Raw genomic sequence first — 13,657 nt, 5'->3', positions numbered from 1 at the left:
TGAGTAACAATTATAATAAATGTAAGGAAATACAGGTGGGATATCATAATGTAAGTTATGAGTAAAAGTTTGATTGAAATAGTATTAACTGTTATGAAAGAAAAGGATCTTGGCATTTTAGTTTATCAGTCTCTTAAGCCATTCAAACAATGTATTGTTCTTAGTGACAAGAAAATTTAGATTTTAGGTTGTTTCTTCAGATGTGTAAAAGGGTTTATAATTGCATTCTATGGATCATTGGTTAAACCACATTTGGAATACTTTGCTTAGTTTTGAGCTCCTTACCTTATGAAGGAAACAGTTATTGGAAAGAGTTTGGAGGAGAGTTAATGGTATGTATACCTGATAAAATGGATTAAAAAATCTCTGAAATTATATCTTTAAAAAGCATAATTATAGGGGTTGTGAATGAGGTGTTGAGATTGTTAAGGGAGTTTATAATGTTGATGCATCATCTTTTCTTGCATTTACTGATGGGAGTAATTGCATTAAGGGACACAATTATAAAATCATCTTCAATTAAAATGGTTTTATTTTTCTAAGAGAGTTGTTGCTTTGGGAAAGGATTGCATTTAAATGTGGTAGATGTAGCTAATTTATGAAATCGTTGTAAATATTTGAATGATAAGGATTGGCTTTGAGTGTTTTATTTTCATTTTAAATGCAGTGGATAAAATATGATGCAACATTAGGTCCCTTTGTGTTCTTAAATATTACATAGTGTAGTGACCCTATAAGTTGTTACAGTTGAAATTCAAGTTATTTAATTCAGTAAGTCAATGGTGGTGCGACTAATATCCTAGAGTTTATAAACTCATATGGTTTTCATTAATTAAAAAATCATACATATATTGTGCAGGTCGGAACTCTGTACTGATAAAAAAAAGCGAGATAAGGATCTATCTCTGCTTTTAAAGACTTTCTCACGTGTCTTCGTGTGAAATGAAAATTGTTTTAAATGACTATTTCCCGAAGTAAAATGTATTTTGATCTTATTCAATAGTTCCAGAACCTATTTTCCCACGTTACATTCTTGTTATCATAGTGTAATTTGTATTGACGTTAGGGAACGTATGGCAAAACAAACCTAGCTAACTTCCTTTTTTTTTTTCTGTTGTACTTGGGAAAAAATTGTTGATAATTCAAAAAGAGGGAAGATTTGGGAGTTGAGAATTCATCAATATCAATCATATGTTTCATTCGACCGACATTTCAGTAAAAAATGGTCTTTCAGAGCATTGGTTCACACACTTCGTTATCGCGTTTTTCTGAGGTAGTTCTATTACCAAATATAAATGCAGAGATTTCGGGTAGTAGGTTACTAGCGTCAAATGTAAAGTGTAATATGATGCCATAAAACACCAAACCAAGCTAGGTCAAAATAATACCCCAATAAACTCTACTGTAGGTGCCTGTAAGAAATTACAATGTCGTCTCTCACACAGAAACGTGTCTTAAATATCTAAAAGGGGTTGAAAAACTGATCGAAGAAGATACATCTAGGAATCGCAAAGAAATTGAAAACGAGAAAGTGGTGGAGCACGTTGCTGGAGGCTTACAGTAAACAAACACTTGAGATTAATTTGTTGTGATATTACAAAGATATTCTGATCTTACCTTGACGTGTTGAAATTTGAAAGTGTGACATATAGTACTTGTAGTGACAATCTCCTTTCAGCATTCTTCATGACACTAAAGATTCGGACCAATGGTATTTCGTTATCTTTCATTTGATGGTCAAAATGTGCAGAATAAATCCAAAGGTGGTCAACAAGTATTACTGGCTTTCGTCACTCAGTTCTTCAAAGCACGATCGACTACATTTAATACGGATTTTTATGAATATAATCACTTGTTAAATTAATTTCACAAGTTTCACTGTCCGGAGTGCTATCGGTCAGTTTAAGGCACATTCTAAAATCATCTACGATGCTCGAATTAACCCTATGTTACTAATCAGTGATGACGAGAAACCCACTTGTTGAGAAATTTATATGCAAAAACGGCTCGTTTGGGCTGAGAAAACACTTTACATAGAAGAGCGAACAACGTTTCGACCTTCTATGTAGTGTTTTCTCAGCCCAAACGAGCCGTTTTTGCATATAAATAACCCTATGTTACTAACGTTTTGTGGGAAATAAATCCTGTTAATATTATTATGCTAAGTATAAGTAGTCACCAAAGAGAAATGCCTAACCAAAATAAGGTCTTTGTTTGGTTTTATTCTTAGCATTGTATCATGTTAAGCCGTCACGGTGTTATTGTAGTCACGGACAGTATCATTTGATCACAGTTTGTTGTTTTTTTTTTAAACATGCCTGGCAATACTCTCTGTGTGAAATGGTTTCGTCTTTGAGTGTTCTTTCATTCGAACGTAGAGACACCTGTGATAATTAGAACTTAAAGGTATGGTGCTACAAAATTTCATTTCTTCAAAACATGTATGGTAAATTTACCAAACTTAATAACTTAGATTTCTAAAAATATGAAATGCAATTGAAATACACGAGTAAAAACTGCCACAATATAATTTTAAGCTTGAGATTTCTTGTTTAATAAATGAATTATTTTTATTTTCTATTATGATGAAGTATTTGAAAATAAAATTACATTATACAAGATAGTATAGTTAAGAAAAAAGAGCTTAATCTGAAGATGGCCTAAGAAGGTCGAAACGTTGTTCTCTCCTTATCAATAAAGGTGTTAATATCCATATCAGCCGTTCTGAGATCCATTTTTATTTTAAGTGGATTTCTCGTCATCAAGAAAAACCTTAACACAGACCCTCCACTGTGCTTGCACGTTGGCTTTTAAGACCCACGTTTAAGGAAAACCAATCTGGGAAATTTGACACGCACTTTTCGATTGGAATTATTGTGATTCAGTCAGTTACTTTGATCATCTATCTTATTGAAATTTTGTGAACTGTACAATGAGATTTGCCTAACTTAATCTAAATGTTTCTTGTATCTGAGGATTCTCTTTCGTAACTACAACTATCTTTTCGGATGAGGCAGTTATGATATGATTTTGGAGCTCGCTTTAATCCTGAACGCTTTATTGTACGAAATTTTCTTGGAGAACAGTGAAACTTCCTCCTTCGACACTTTGTATTATTTTGTCCTATGTGCTTACTACTTGAATTTTTTTCCAGGAAAGAGCCGTCACATAAGGCTTTAACGAAAAGTATATTCTCTCGAATGGTAGGAATTCGTCAGAATCCAAAACTAAACTAAACTAAACTAACGTGGCAGGGGTTCAGTTTAGAGAGAGAGAAATCAGAAGAGTTCTCTCTCCAACTGGGGTGTTCAGGAACTTTATAGTTCCTCTTCGTCCCCTTACGTGAGAAATGTTTTAAAATATCCATGGAGTTTTTACTTTATTTTTAACATTTCAAAAATATTTGTGAGTGAGAGGAAGGACGGGAGAACTGGACGAAAGCAGCGAAAGTGAAGTGAGCCAGACTTTGGCTCGAGGATGGAGAACCCTAGCGGCTGGCGAATTGGTTTTTTTTAAAATTTACTGTAATTGATTAGATACCCTTGACTGGGTAAACGGCCCTTTTCAGAATGAGGCTGGGACCTACAGGTCCGATGCCAGAGATTTTGCTGTGGGGAAACGGGAGTACCCGAGAAAACCCTTTCACGGCCTGGGCGCCGAATAGTCTACCCAGACCGTGCCCGGAAGTAGCTGGGAAAGAAAAAAAAAAAACAACAACACAAAATTAATAAAAAAAATAAACAAAAAAAACAACTGATGAACTACGTTGATGGTGTACATGAAAACTGTTAGCTGCAGTCTTGTAGATCGGGTGGCAACTTCATCATGAACTTGTTTCCACACTTGAAGCCCATTGGTGCAACTGAGAAACGTGGCCTTGGTGGTGGAACTACTGGCTGTTCTTCGGTGAGTTGTTCTTCGCTGGTCTGTGATGCTTTGTTTCTTCTCGAGATTTTGGTTTGAGTTTTCTGCGTGGAGGTAGATTGTTTTCAGTTTGTGCTGTCGCGTCGATGGTTATCTTCGTAATGGTTTGAGTCTGGCTGGTCGTTGAGTTCTGTGGAACTGGGATTGAAGTCTGGCAGGAACTGTCCTTTTTCTTTCTTGAATTACTGCAACTTGGCGTGTTGCCAACAATGGGTGTTGTCTTCTTCTGAGTTGGGTTGTCTGAATCCGTCTTCGTGTTTCTTCTAATACTGTCTGGAATCGGCGGTATTTTGGTATTTTCCTGTTGGAAGATTTCCGTTGGTTGTTTACGATATCTGGGTGCTTGGTTTGAACCATTCTTGAGTGGTCGTCGATGTGGGCGTTCGGCTCTAAAATGAAATATATGATAATAGCAGCCATCTCGTAAAATACAGTCGGCACTGTACTTCGATGTTGTCACTATCTTCATGAAGTGTGTGGGATGATTACTGTTCTTAGAATAAATTCGATGAACTGCGTATACCTTGGCTTGTATTTGGGGTTCTATGGTTTGTCTAATTTCTTCTGGTTGAATTGATGGGTCGACGCCCCTGAGGAATACAGAATAAAGATTGACTGGACTTTTCGTTGGGGAACAACTTACTTTAAATTCAGTGTTCCATGGCTGGCACAGATAGGTTTGGTCTGCAGTAGTGGCTGGTTGGATGAGGATTCCTCCCCGGCGTAAAATACGGGTCCTGGACGGTTCGATGGTTGCCCCAGGCTTGGCTCTGGCGATCAACGTGGCGACTTGGTACGGCGTGAGGTTCGGCGGTAAGCCGTCGACGATTACAGGCGGCACTAACGGCCTGACTGGCGAGGATGAACGTTTCGTTCTATTCAGGAATAGCATATTGGCACGTCTGACTTGCTCGGTGGCTAGCTCAGGAGTGTAAAAACCCCAGAATCCAAATGCATGGCTGTTAAAATATCGCTCCTGGGGCTACGGTTAATATATATGGTAACATGACATTGCATTAACGTTATACAAATAATTTTTTTAAATTGCCATAAAATGCTTTAATCATTGTCTTCCGAAAATTTTGGTTCCAAATTTCTTTTGACCTCACTAAAAATATTCTTGTTCATTTTTCATAAAATGCTTTCTTTATATTTTTTATATACTTGCATGTAAGCCCATTAAACATCTCATTTATTAGATCTTTGTGCATGACATAAAATATTTGCAATACGTATAATTGCAAAAGTAATTATGTAAACATCTTTCTAATTCCATGTTAGCTACCGGTTTGATGTTAGCTTTAGCACTTGGAATTAAACTCTGATATATGAATATGAGCTCTTCTAAAATCAATTATACTGTTCAAAATACCCATAATACCCGTAATTATGAATTATAATATTATATATGAATTATATATATGAATTAATTATATATATTAATTCTGAACACATCCCCTTTTAAACATGGAAAAGACGAAACTACTAAGTACCAATGGGCCTGTTTCAGATCAGATTTCGGCTTCTGTTGTATTGTAGATATGTATCATTAGTATAAATTCTATACCAAGACCGCCAATTTTATTATGCTAGGACATGTAATACGTACACAGCCTAATAGAAATAGCCATATTCTTGACATACATCGCATTATTTTCTTATTCAGATCTTACTTAAACAGGTATACTCTAAAAAGATTGTCTTATCATAGATTGTACCAGAAGTACAGATATAAATGGGTCAACTGCCATCTGGCTCAGGAGTTCATCTGATTCAACTTATAATGGGTTCATTTGTGATACATGTGTATGTAAAGTTAATACTTTTTGCACACAGGGGCTCTTCTGTTGATATTCAATTCCAACTCATGCAGTTTTATTTGTAAGATAAATAACATCATTACTTTTGTGATTAAGACTATTGATACATAATTGAAGCTCGTGAACACAGTCGTTTACTATCTGTGTTGTCTATATAGTGCATGATATTGAATAATTCTATATTTACCTGTGCCATCAAAGATTGTACTTTCACTCCTATTTCTGTGTGTTTGGCAGCAATATTTCTCTTAAACAGCTAAATATATTTATACGAAAGTTGGTATATACTTGGATTATGATCCAAATTAAAAGTAATTAGCTTTCGGAGGGTCAATGTCATGAAAATTTATAAAAAAAATCCTATCTGTTAGCATCGGGACAATTTTTTCAAACTATTTTTGCTTCAATTACTTCAGTAAAAAATCATCGAATTTTGATGAAACGAGGTGGGTATATGTAGAATATTATTTCTCATTGTCCTGCCAAACATTGTCCGTATTGGTTGATAATGACGGACATACAGACACCTTTTCATATTGTTTACGAGCCGAATATGATCAACGCTATTTGGCTAATGTATGCGCTCTCCTGAGTGTTTCTATAGTTTTACATGTTTTAACATTCATTATAAATGGTTGACCAAAGGTATCGGTGAATGTGTCTATTTTTTCTCTCTCTATGTGTATAACACATATGACTGATTGGTTAAAATTTGTGAGCAAAGCACCAGAGCCATATGCGTCACAAATCGGTAAAACACATAGAGACCCTCGTGAATTAATTGAGGTATTTTCGTTTACCCTCTTTTTAAGTGGCACATATAGTATAAGACGTCAACTAAGCAATAAAATCGTGGATTTGCAAGCACCTTGATGCATAAAGCTTTAGCGAAAATATGTTTAAAAAACTGGTAAGTTATTAACATTTCCCATTGGTTATTCTAGGGTTAAGAACTTTATTGAAAATTTATACTCACATAAAATTACATTAAAATATTAACGCTGGAAACACTTACAAATTTATTCCAAATTTGTATTATTAGAAGAAAAAAATAACACTTAAATATATAATGACAAACATAATTTATGTGTCACTGAAAACTACTTCGTTGGTATTGCTGTTACTTTTCAATTATTTGTTACTTATTATTTTTAATTGTTAATTTATTCTGTTTTTACATTAGAACAGCTGCAGACAAACATGTACGTAATCGTTAGATTAAAGATGATCACGCAGTGTGTGTTGTCTATATATCTAACCTATAGACTGAAAAGAGTGTTATTCATGTGTTATAAACACTAGATTGGAATCAAAACATTGTCTACCCAAGTTTCGTCGTTTAAACTGAAATCATTACGTTGTCTCACCGTGTTAGAACCAATGCGTTAAATGTTTAGAATAAGTGCAATGTTTGAACGACAAGCACTATTAAAACAAACTCTAAAATTTTAGCTATTCGAGGGTCTTTGTTGTTCTATGTGTGAACAGTAAATTACCTGGACTGCGTATAGTATTGTATAGTTTGTCTGAGTGACACTTAAAGCTTTCAGTCTGTCAAAACGTTGGCAATAAAATATAAAGTATTATTATGTTTATTTGGATGTCAATGTTATGTATTTAAGCAATTACTTTGAAATGGTACGTCTTCAAACCAGACATCAATGTCATGCTTAACTTGTACATTAATGCTACACTATGAACTGATATGTCATCACACTAGACACGTTATAATTACTCCGTATGTTGTATTGAAACCAAAATATTGTCACACTGGATATATGTTATACAGAAACCAGCATGTCGTTATTCTGAACGTGAATGTTAGTCTGGACGTCACAGTTGAAGATAAAAACTAATGTAGTTTGTATGGACGCCAGTATTTAAACTAATTTACTACTAACGGTAAGAATTTTTAGTTTGTGTATATTTGTTTGTTTAGAATTAAACACAAAGCTACAGAATGGGCTATCTGTGCCCTGCACACCATAGGTATCGAAGTCCGGTTTTTAGCGGTGTGAGTCCACAAACATAACGTTGTGCCACTGGGGGGCGTTTGTGACTAAAATCTAAAACTTCTCAAATATCAAGTACCATTATTTACCGAATGTGTTTAAATGATGTCATAAATATATATTTGTTTGTGAGCATCAAGTTTTATGTGCAAATATAAAATAAAGTTATGAAAGTACTTTGTCAGGGCATCTTAAAACCTCATCTAAAAATTGGTATTTCTCTTAGAACAGAAAAACCAATCATATTTACTTCTTCAAAGACCTTCATATTATATTCCAAAATCGTTCGTAATTATTTATTGTGATTATTTAAGTCTTTGAAGTAAAATTTCTCCAAATGATGTGCTCCTTGTCTTTTCAAAAATTCTAACATTCCGATTAATAGTAAACCTCTGTTCAAAATACTTTCAATTTACTGAAGAACTCTTGTTGAACTCGAGCACTTCACAAACAACTTACAATATAACAAGTTTATGGTTTATTCTTAAAGAAAATTAGAAGACTTGATATGTTGGGGAGTTTTAGAGATTTGTTTGAGCAACAAGGCTACTCAGCAGCTTCTTTATTTCCAACAGGATCTTCTACTAATAACAGCTAAAGCTTATATTTTACCTTGTCTTTATCTTCCACTAGCAATATTGATAACTGTTGCACAGAAGTAACAGATTTCTGCATATAAATTTTACTATCTCATTGTTCTAGTAACAACAATTTGTTTGTTTTGAATTTCGCGCAAAGCTACACGAGGGATACCTGCGCTAGTAACAACAGTAGTCGCTAGTATTGTCACAGCTATTCTATCTCAATTTATTTAATAACAATAAATGAATGAGACTCATTTACTTTAACTTTTCCCCATAGTTTTCGACTAAAAATAAGCATACTACGTTTGGTTATGTCAGCTGTTCCATCCCAGGTTTCACCAGTAATTGGTGTTTTATGGCGCAAAGCAACTAGGCTATCTGCGCTTCACCAGTAAATTAAATGTGAAGTATCACCGCGGTCTTCCACCAGTAATTATCATAAAATACTATTTGAATTGTCTACCTTTTCTTCCTCTATAGTAAAACCAACCACAGATTCAGTTAAACTATTACTTATCGTTATCCTCTTATTATTTCCATGTCAGCTGCTATACTAAGTCTTCCATTATATTAATACCCGAAATTTGTTTTTAAAGTAATAATAAGTCACAAAATCTTAGATATATAAAATATTTTGCTGTGATATTCCTTGACATTTAGAATTTATAGTAATGTTTTTATTGTATGGGGTGGATCATAGCAAATCCCCAAGAAAAGGGAAATGGAATTATAAGTAACGCAACAAATTATATTTCGTGATTAAGCTATATTTTTATAGTTCCAAAATCATTTTAACCCATATCAAATTTAATGCTCAATGTCCATTTTTGTCACGGTTGATAATGTAGGACATTGAATATTTGTACCACTCGAGTAGAGCATAATTAAAAAGAAAATTTTGCGGTGTTACTTTTAGTTTTAGTTTTCTTCACTAGGGAGGTACTTCACTATGGCCCACTCTGTAATATTCGAAGTTTTCGAAACGTAATTTCTCATGAGTAACTTCCCATTTTCCCAGTGAAAGAAATTCTATGATTACTAGAATATAGAAGTTTTATGTCATACATTTTGTCGCGAGAAGGCCACTGAGAAATTATCACTGTTGTATATATGTATAAAGAATTAACAGTACCTTCCTACCCGTTTTACTGCATCATGCAGAAAGTGTTTCGAATGTAACAGACTTCTATATTACTCTAACATCAATACTGTTTATCTAAACACCACTGTGTAGAAAAATACTGACGTAATTTCGACAAAATAGTGTGATATGTTAAGAAAGAATGCTTGTCAGGATAAATGTGTCCTACCCATGTTTTTATCTCAGAAATTTCTAGAGAAGCGTTGAATTTTCTAGTAGGATAAAAGTGCAAGGAGGCAGAAACCAATCGAACTGTTGGTTCTTTAACATGAAAGTTTACAGTTTTAGTTCGCTCTGATTTTAGGATCCTATTTCCATTTTTTATAGTTTCATTCAGAAAGCCGATCCAACGACATAGATTTTACTAACGTGCTGAGAGTGTTTGATGAATCTACTTGTGAATCATCTTCAATCTTGATGAATGGACACGTTCCAATAACCAATTCTCTAGAAAGGTCTTGACTTTCACTCATTGACATGTCTGTAATAGTAGGGATGGCCGTGTCTAAAGAATGGCGTAATGTTACATGCTTCTTTAACCTCTGACACAGGTCTGAATTTCCTCGCTGCATGGACCGGTCAAAGCTTTTCGAAATTGGTGTATTTGGTTCACTAGCTTGTTTATCTATGAGAATTGATTTGCGTTTAGGTGGAGTTGTTGGAATGGGACTGGTTTGGGTTGTGTTTGGTTGGACAGACATTTGACTTGCCAAAGTGTTCCTTTGTTGTCGGTATTCAAGAAATATATCTATCAGCTTATCTATCTTCGCTTCTACGTCTTCTACCTAAAAAAAAATAATAATAATAAAATCTTTTTAAGCTGGTCCTTGGATAAAATTATAAGTTATCTATATCAAATTGTTTGTTTGTTTTTTGAATTTTCGCGCAAAGCTGTACAAGGGCTATCTGCGTTAGCCGTCCCTAATTTAACATTGTAAAAGTAGAGAAAAAGAAGCTTGTCATCACCACCTACCATCAACTCTTGGGCTAGCTATCCTTTTACCAACGAATAGTGGGATTGGCCGTCACATTATAGCGCCCCCACGGCTGAAAGGGCAAGCATATTTGGTGTAACGGGGATTCGGTATAAAGTAGTCAAGGTATATTTCTAAATCAACTACTTGAGAAAAGGAGAGATTAGTTTAAAATATGTACTCTAGCTTGATTAACTTCATAGGTATTCGTTCTTACTAAAACAATAATATATCTGTAACGGTTAGTCTAATTTTATATCTAAATCCTTTACATTAAAAGACAGGATAGAGTGAAACATATGTAGCAGTCGTTCCAGTTTTATATTTACATCCTCTGCTTGAAGTAAAAATAAGCAATAAAACATACGTAACAGTTATTTTATCCTTTGTCCGAAACAAAGACAGCAAAAGATATGCAACTGTTGTACCAGTTTAATATTCATAGCTTTTACCTAAAACGAACACCGACAATAAAGTATATGTAGCATTCGTTTCAGTATATTTACATCTTTTACTTAAAACAAAAACAGTCAATAAAACATATGTAACTTGTTCCAGCTTCATGTCTACAACTTCTACCTGAAACAAAAACAAATAATAAAATACATGAAACATTTGTTCGACTTTAATATTTACGTACTCTACCTCATAAAAAAGAAATAAGATATGTCTTTTAGCTCCAACTAAAACCAGAATAGAGAGAGAAAATTAAAACGTCTTATAGCGTTCAATATTTGATTTCGGTATCCAATACCTTAAAAAGAAAACTTGAAGCGTGCTACAACTGGTGTTCAGTTTTCATTTGCATCTTGCAAAAAATTAAAAAAACGAAAATAATATATTTGCAACAGCTGATCCAAATTCTTTATCTGTAGCACCTACGTGAAAAGTAGAATAAAAGTGTGAGATACCTGATTATGTTGGTATAGTTTCACATAAAACATAAAATCCTTGTTAAATGTTACTTCAGTACCAAAAACAAAAGAAAAAATTGATAAAATAAAAAAGTCTAAACATCTGAGCTATAAAGAATCAATTAATAAAGAAATTTCATTTTAAAAAGTAACATGTTCCTATGAGTTGATTCAGTTTCATAAATATAAATCGTAAAACGGATTTTGCGTCATTATTAAGGTTTATATTTATATTGTCAAAATAAAACATGATAAAATTTCACCCTCTTCTTTGAAGCGTTTAAGACATTACCGTTATAACTTTACTGTGCACATTGGACACCGCAAGAAAATATTTCCTATAAATATTCTTGACCACAAGTTGTGTTAATTAAATCAATCTTACTTTACTCTTTTTTCGGTCTTGGAGGATAAGCTGGAAAATGGACTGATTATCTCTGGTCCTGAATACATGCTAAAGGCATCCGGTTAATAAAAATTGTCACTAAGCAGTAATACTTTGGTCAACGTATAATGTTTTACAACTAACGAAATGGCCACTGAACTAACAATAATTATTAGCGTAAGATACTGGTAATCAATTTTACCGTGTCCGTTTATTATAATATGATTAGATTTAAAAGCTTATTATTTCTTTTACGGTTTTTGCAGCAAGTTGTCCTGTAAATCTGTTTGATTTTTCCCCTTCATACCAAGCCATTTTCAATATATATGACATTTATGGCATTCGATTGAATATTGTATGTTCTTCAAAATGTAAAAAGATCTAGGAGTGAAGCAAACCATTTTCATAAATAAAACTGTGTAAAAACTAAAAGAAAAAATGTCATTTTTTGGTCGAATTTGATTGAACACATATCATTTGAGTTGTATCGTTTGTTTGTTTCTTTTTGAATTTCGTGCAACGTAACACGAGAGTTATCTGTGCTAGTCGTCCCTAATTTATCAGTGTAAGACTAGAAGGAAGACACCGTCTATCTTGGGCTACTCTTTTACCAACGTACAGTGGGATTGCCTGTCACGTTATAACGTATTAATGGCTGAAAGGGCAGGCATGGTTGGATTGACGGGAATTTGAACCCGCGACGCTCAGATTGCGTGTCGAGTACCCTAACCACTTGGCCCCATTTGGGTTGTAGGACATAATTCTATAACAGGATATACAGAATTTGAATATTTTTATAAGGAACAGTTGTTTTTTCGGTGACAAATTTTAGAAAAAATTAGAGGAAAGGAACCAGTTTTTAACTTTTGACTAATTTTAAGTCAACAGAGCACTTTAAAAGTTGTTTGGTATAATCTTTTGCATAATGGTAGAAAAATTAAGACTTTTATATGTAATTTTAGTGTCAGAAATAACAGGTTCTTTATTGAAATAAATTTAAGTGTGGCAAACTAGAGAGTTTTAATCTTTGATAGATTTTACGAAACAAAAAAAAAAACACTCACTTGTTCAAGATCCGCTATAACACAATGAAGTTCAAGATATAACATTGCTATTTTATTAATAACTGATAGTAATCTACTGAATAAGTGTAGAAAGAAATCCTGGGAAACTATGAAACCGAGTTCCAATAATAATAAAGAAAAATACAGACAAACATTTGCATATGGTGTGTGATTGTCGACATGATAACAACAGGATTGGTTAGTAGGTAATTGTCTCAGCTTACTCCACGACATTCACTACATCTTGGTGAACACATTTTCCACTGACTTGGTTAAATCATTCTGCGCTCTTCTCTCTTAACACAAAAGTATCTTATCCGTTATCGAAAGGTTCAGCACATAAGGTACATGTATACATTGTAACTGCTTAATAAAAAACAAACAGCAGACATACAATAACAGAAACATAACCTTTGTTAATTATATACATTCACATGCCAGAAACCGCGAAATTAAAAATAAACACTTACTGGTACAAATCAGGATTATGAATTTTCTAATAGATTGTTAACAACAACCTTTTAATCTCTTTACCAAATAGAGCTCTTCCAGAAGTTGGGCTGTAGTGGGCACAGCATAGATACTCTGTTGCGTAACTTTGTGCTAAGCACAAATCAAACCAAAATTTGTTTGGGTACAAGGAAAAGCACTATATATATATATATACATTTGATAATGTATTCGTATTTTAGGTATTTATTCAGAAGAATACACTTAACTTCTTTAGTTCGAATTATTTGAAAACAAAATGAAAATAAATCACGTACAAATCATTATGGCAAGAATACTGTCTATAACTAGTTTCGGTCGTCAGAAATTGTATGAAAAAGTCGGTTTTT

General features: G+C 33.7%; 1 protein-coding gene across 5 annotated transcripts in view; it reads right to left on the bottom strand.

The window, feature by feature from the left end:
• Window positions 1-6,746: 6,746 nt before the first annotated feature.
• The window catches only part of LOC143249147 (potassium voltage-gated channel subfamily KQT member 1-like), a 100,242-nt gene continuing 93,331 nt past the window's right edge, over window positions 6,747-13,657 (bottom strand). For 4 of the 5 annotated variants that reach the window (XM_076498549.1, XM_076498547.1, XM_076498548.1 and 1 more), the window contains one exon: window positions 6,747-10,266. In XM_076498549.1, the coding sequence (XP_076354664.1) occupies window positions 9,811-10,266 (456 nt within the window). In that variant the 3' untranslated portion in view covers window positions 6,747-9,810. Of the gene's footprint in view, window positions 10,267-12,923; window positions 13,115-13,657 lie in introns of those variants that run through there. The other variant, XM_076498552.1, reaches the window with a different exon arrangement.

The sequence above is a fragment of the Tachypleus tridentatus genome, chromosome 4 (genome assembly GCF_004210375.1).
Source record: "Tachypleus tridentatus isolate NWPU-2018 chromosome 4, ASM421037v1, whole genome shotgun sequence".
In the NCBI taxonomy this organism is placed as follows: domain Eukaryota; kingdom Metazoa; phylum Arthropoda; class Merostomata; order Xiphosura; family Limulidae; genus Tachypleus; species Tachypleus tridentatus.
Note: the sequence above shows the minus strand (reverse complement) of the source record. Positions and strands in the feature narration are given on the sequence as shown.